Source organism: Aplysia californica, unplaced genomic scaffold (assembly GCF_000002075.1).
Source record: "Aplysia californica isolate F4 #8 unplaced genomic scaffold, AplCal3.0 scaffold00137, whole genome shotgun sequence".
Lineage (NCBI taxonomy): Eukaryota > Metazoa > Mollusca > Gastropoda > Aplysiida > Aplysiidae > Aplysia > Aplysia californica.
The window spans coordinates 251784-257759 of record NW_004797407.1 but is presented as its reverse complement, the minus strand read 5'-3'; the positions used below and the strand labels follow the sequence as shown (position 1 = coordinate 257759).

The 5976-nt window shown below is 40.0% G+C and overlaps 1 protein-coding gene across 1 annotated transcript in view; it reads right to left on the bottom strand.

Moving 5' to 3' along the window:
• LOC101851344 (protocadherin Fat 1) overlaps positions 1–5976 on the bottom strand; it is a 27186-nt gene that overhangs the window by 6294 nt on the left and 14916 nt on the right. Inside the window, exons 8-11 of the mRNA XM_035969314.1 lie at positions 5756–5913; positions 4018–4308; positions 2997–3063; positions 1616–1663 (exon numbers count right to left, since the gene is read on the bottom strand). Coding sequence (XP_035825207.1) covers positions 1616–1663; positions 2997–3063; positions 4018–4308; positions 5756–5913 — 564 coding nt within the window. The remainder of the gene's footprint in view (positions 1–1615; positions 1664–2996; positions 3064–4017; positions 4309–5755; positions 5914–5976) is intronic.

The window sequence follows — 5976 nt, the reverse complement described above, 5'->3', positions numbered from 1 at the left end:
CAAAAATATAAATTTACAGTTTCCATGGACTCTCCAGCTTTGGAATTTACAAAGCTTTGGGTGCCATTTCCTCCCTTACTTTACCTCTTAAACCAGGTGACCCCCACCTCCTTCAATCCAAAATATCTCCACTTCTATTGAAGATGGACGGGTAATGTTTTCATTGAAAGAAAGACAAATGAACGAGCTTTACGATGATACCAATAACTCAGTATGCTCAAAAATTGACGAGAGCCTGATTCCACCACGCTGCCTCACATATAGGTTTTGTTATAAATATGTACATGTATATTGTAACCATGGTGATTGTTGATTTATCATGTAATATCTTATATTAACTTTTACTCCCCTCAGTACCGTATTGTTATAGTTGCTGCAATTGTTGTTATTGTTGTTGTTGTTCTTGTTGTTGTTGTTGTTGGTGGTGGTAGTGGTGGTGGTGGTGGTGGTGATGTTGCGGAGGTGGTGGTGGTGGTGATGCTGTTGTTGTTGTTGTTGTTGTTGTTGTTGTTGTTGTTGTTGTTGTTGTTGTTGTCGTTGTTGCTGTTGTTGTTGTTGTTGTTGTTTTGGATACCTTTTCACCTAAATCCAACTCATCATATTTTGAAAAAAAAATGAGGATGACATAACAATATACTTTACATCATGTTTTTTGTTTCATGTTGACAGAAGTGCCAAATGGTTCAGATTCCGGGTGTCTCAAAAATATAGTTAAATCCTGCGAAAAAAATTGTTTCTCTGAAAAGGACATAGTCTTTACCGTAACTCCAATGTCTGTGAGGTTTAATGTTATTCCTGTATTACCTGTATTACCTGTTCTAGGCAACAACGTCATTGCACACCGGACAGGTCCATAAGTGTTCAGTTCCCCACCCAACCACCCAAAGCACCAAAGCCCGCAAGGTACCCATGCTGATTGTTCCGGTGGCTGTCTGATTATGGCGACTTCTTTCCTTTCCAGATAATCGCTCCTTTCTTCCTTCTCCCCTCTCTATCCCTATTTCCCGCATCCTAATGATTGCGTGGTGTTCTGCTGTCTCCCTGTCTTCCTCCTCCTGCAACTTTTCCTCCAGGGTCTTCAACACTTCTCCTTTATCAAATTTTACCTCACCATCAACCACGGCACTGCCTGCCAGCCTATCAGCCTCCTCATTGCCCTTCACTCCAGAGTGCCCAGGACAGAATATCCACCAGCACCAAAGCCCGCAAGGTATCCATGCAATGTTATTCTAATCACAACAAGACATACGAAGCCTGCTGAATTCGGGTTATGCATAACAAAAGCTTCCCAGAAAGAAAGTAGGGTTCTGTAAGCTTTACTAGGCTACCTGGAAAGCAGTTTAGGTACCTTATAAAAGTGTCAGTTTGTTTTCAAATTAATAATTAGTTTCCTATAGAGAGAGAGATAGATAGATAGATAGATAGATAGATAGATAGATAGATAGATAGATAGATAGATAGATAGATAGATAGATAGTTGGATCGATAGATAGATAGAGGCTCTTGCCTTAAATGCTACATTGTTGTCGATAGATGGATAGATAGATATTATGTATTATGCATTGTACAAGTTATAGCTTACAAGGCTACATTATTGTGGTAATTAGTTACTCACTAGTCACCCTCTGCAGCCGGCTTCACTTTGAGAGGCGTCGCGGGTCTTCTGGAAGTAGAAGGGAAACAAAAACAAAAATAAGGAAGGTAAATTTGACCAAAGATCGTACATAACAAGATAGTTCACTCAGCCAAAAAAGTGTACGCGGAAGTCCGCTCATTGGTTCAGATAGTGCTGTGGTCTTTATTTTTTAAGCTAGGCTAAAACAGCTCCTGGGCCTGGATGGCTGGTGCCTCTATAAATAAATTATTGATGGTCAAGGTTTTTTGAAGCTATATGGAAGCGGAACCAATACATTGGAAAAAAGAATATTAATCCGCAGACAGGAAAAAGAGGCTAAACACCACCTGGGCAAGAATAGCTGGTGTCTCTATAAATAAATCATTGATGTTCAAGGTTTTTGAAGCTCTCTTTCATTTCTCCTGAAGAAGAAAAAGAAAAGAACTGTTTGTTAGTTTCATTTTTATTGTTTTTCACACAAATAGGTGTGACTCGGATCGCAAAGTCCGCACTTTTTCGAAGAGGCTGCCAACGAATTTTGAGGATACTTTTTTTTAAATTAGAGGGGAGTGAACTATCTTGTGCAGACTCCTTGACATCTCGTACAAAGACCACGTTTCAGAATGCTGAGGTACGAAAGAGAATCGCCAACGCAGTAGGGCAACATGAAGATCTACTGACCACAGTGAAGAGACGAAAATTAAAATGGTAATGGCATGTCATAAGATCCACAGGACTTGCCAAAACAATCCTGCAAGGAACCGTACAAGGAAAGAGAAAGAGAGGAAGGCAGAGAAGGAGATGGGAGGACAACTTTACAGAGTGGACAGGAAAGACGATGGGTGACAAACTGAGGAAAGCAGAGGACAAAAATAGATGGCGAGAGCTGGTTTTCAGATGCAGTGGTGCCCCCACGGTTGCCCCAACCATGAGATAGAAGAAGAAGAAAAAGAAGAAGAACTGTCTTGTTATGTACGATCTTTGATTTGACTACAATGGTGGTATAACGAAACAATATTGAATGATATGGTACGAACAGACTGTTTTGATCATGAGAAAAGCGGGTGGTTTGGGGTTCTCTAGCTAGTCTGCACTTTACACGAATTTTCTTCACACTTCACCCAGGTGGGAATGGGTACTCGGCCATAGACAGCAAAACATCTTGTCAATTTGTTGGTATTTTAGCCCCTATAAATGGCTGCTTGCACTGTATGCTTCCCAGGAAGTTGAGGTTGTTTCAGAATGCTCTTAGGTCTGTTGGTCTAAAAGTACAGATTGTGAAGCGCATAGAGCTTACTGTCGAACAGGGATTTGCGCCATACAAATGCTATATCTATTTATACTAGTCCCCTTAACGTTCTACCTCCACACAAGCTCTCACCTCATCCTAAAACAGTTCTGCCACTGAAAACAATAACGAAGCAGATACATCAGGCCCAGCAGTAGTCCTGGGGAAACAGAGTAGTCGTGATTTCAGGCACAAGAAGAAGAAGAAGAAGAAGAAGAAGAAGAAGAAGAAGAAGAAGAAGAAGAAAAAGAAAAAGAAGAAGAAGAAGCAGCAGAAGCAGGAGCAGAAGCAGAAGCAGAAGCAAAAGAAGCAGAAGAAGCAGAAGAAGAAGAAGGAGAAGGAGAAGAAGAAGGAGAAGAAGAAGGAGAAGAAGTTTCAGTCAATTATGTTTAGAAGTCATGTAAAAATGTGTTTTTAAAAAAAACTTGCAATTTTGGGTCTTTTTCTAAAATATTTTCTTCATTATTTTCAAATAATAATGTATATTTTTCCGACTTTAAATTACGTCTTCTCCGTTATTTTTCATCTGAATGGCTTCATATTTTAACATAATGTGCGTCCATAGGTGACCTTTACTGAAAGTGAAATTCAGCCTTTTTAAAGATACTATGAAAATAAAGTTTCAATTAGTGTTTTTGTCGGGAATTTCGAGGTTTTTTCCTATTTGTCCATTGTACATAATAATATTTCCAGAGACCATAATTATTTTCCTAACAGTAATATTGCGAATCTGGCGTTAATTGTTCATAACATAGGTGTTGTAGCTTGTACATACTAAAAATGAAAGCCTACGGACAAAAAATAAGAGAGAAGATAGCTTTTGAAATTTGATCAAATTATCCAATATGGTGGACGTTTCCTTTTTTACCATGGTTACCGTGTGCTTATAATAATAAATAATGACCTGAATTTATTTGTTCTTTGATGTCTGACTAATATAAAAATATCATCGATTCCTTATCTAATCAAGGGATATAGATTTTAGAAAGTTCATCAGCAGATGGCCAAGATGACTGGCTGCATAAACGAAAAGAGTCATACTTTGACTAAAATAAGCAACAAAACGAACAAAAAATATTTTTTTTAAGCCAGAACAAAAATGAAAGACCCTCACCAACTGCCAGTAAAACCATCAGCGCAGCGAAAACTCCAACGAACGCTTCGTCATCAAACGGATCATCGTCACTGTCAGCCTCGACCGTCGTCACCAGCGGTGTGGTGGTTGTTGTGGTGGTTGTTGTGGTGGTGGTGGTGGTTGTGGTGGTTGACGTTGTGGTCGTATAGGTCAACATGATGGTGCCGGTCGCAGAGCGGACGGGGGAGCCTCTGTCCTTACAGACCGCGGTGACGAAAAACGACCGGCCGTGCTCCGTTTCCGGGATAGTGTTCACGTAACGAACTTCACCTGTGGTGGGCAAGAGGGGGGGGGAGGGCAGGGTAGATAGAGGGTGTGTGTGTGTGTGTGTGTGTGTGTGTGTGTGTGTGTGTGTGTGTGTGTGTGTGTGTGTGTGTGTGTGTGTGTGTGTGTGTGTGTGCAGGGATCGTAATCGCAGCTATTATCACAATCATCATCATTATCATCACCATCATCAGCATCATCCTCATTATCATAATCCTTGTCAAAAGCTCGAAGTTTAAAAAGGGGCACACAATAGGTGGATATTGTACAAGGACGCTGATGATGATGATGATGATGATGATGATGATGATGATGATGATGATGATGATGATGATGATGATGATGATGATTTCATCACGTCCCTGGAGAAGCCCACAAAGGCAAAACAAAGTACATTATTCTATAATGTCATAAAACTTCAAATGCCGAAGTCTCCATCAATTCTTGTTTCTTCTTCGTCAAAGTTTTAATCATTTGAATAATCACAGACGGTAAATATGCAAATCAATAAACATCGATAAAAGTTTCAAAATAGTTAAAAAGAAAAAGTTGTAAATGAACCACTGAAATAACGCCAATCGTTTCTGAAGCACTGAAATAACGCTAATCTTTGGGGAAACACTGAAGTTACACTGATCTGTGCTGAAAACCTGAAATAACACTGATCTTTGGTGAAACTCTGACATTTAATTGCTGGTCGTTGGCGAAACACTGAAATAGCGCAGATCTTTAGTAGAACAATGAATTAACGTTAATTTTTTTAGAAACACTGAAATAACCCTGATCTTTGGTGACACTCCGAAATGTAAACCCTAATCTTTGGTGAAACACTGAAATAGCGCTGATCTTTAGTGGAAGTAATTAATTAACGCTATTTTTTGGCGAAACACTGAAATTACGCAAATCGTTGGGGGAATCCGAAATAACACTAATCTTTGGAAACACACTGAAATAACGCTAATCTTTGACATGCAGGACAAGAATGTTAACCCTATCCGTACGTCGTGTTCTACTATCGTGTCCATACGACGTGGGGAACTCTGTGCCATCACTTTCCAAAAAGGAAATTTACTCATTAATCCGATCCGTACGCTTTGTATAGCAATGTGTCAAAATGATTTTTCGAGAAATACTTAAATTTTCAAAGAGGTTTTCGCACTAGAAGTATTCTAAAATGTGAAGAACACAACCCCGGGAGTACGAAATGACCACAGGGCGTAAGGATAGGGTTTTAACCTGTTCACTGCTGGGTAGACGTATGCCCTGGCTTGTATTCTCCACTTATATTGTTTCATCTGGTTGACAAAAGTTTTAGTTGTTTTAGTTACAGCTTGTGATTTTGCTTATTCTGATACTATTCTCTGTGTTTAAATATTCCTTGAATTAACATTTAATCTTGTAGGTACAGATGTTGATGGAAATTTTTCAGCAGTGAAGGGGTTAAATGACCCACCGTTTGGGAATACCCGCAAGTATTGCGTATCTCCGTGCAGTTGTTCTATATAGACCTCGTTGTTGGGGGGAGTAAAGTCTTCGTCCCAGACACCTATGGTACCCAGTACAGACAGAGGTGTTCCTTGATTGGCTGTGAAGGTTGTACTGCCCGAGAAACTGTTAGGGAGAAAGGAGGGTGGGGGGAGAAGAGGGAGGAGAGGGGGGAGTGGGTGAGGAGGA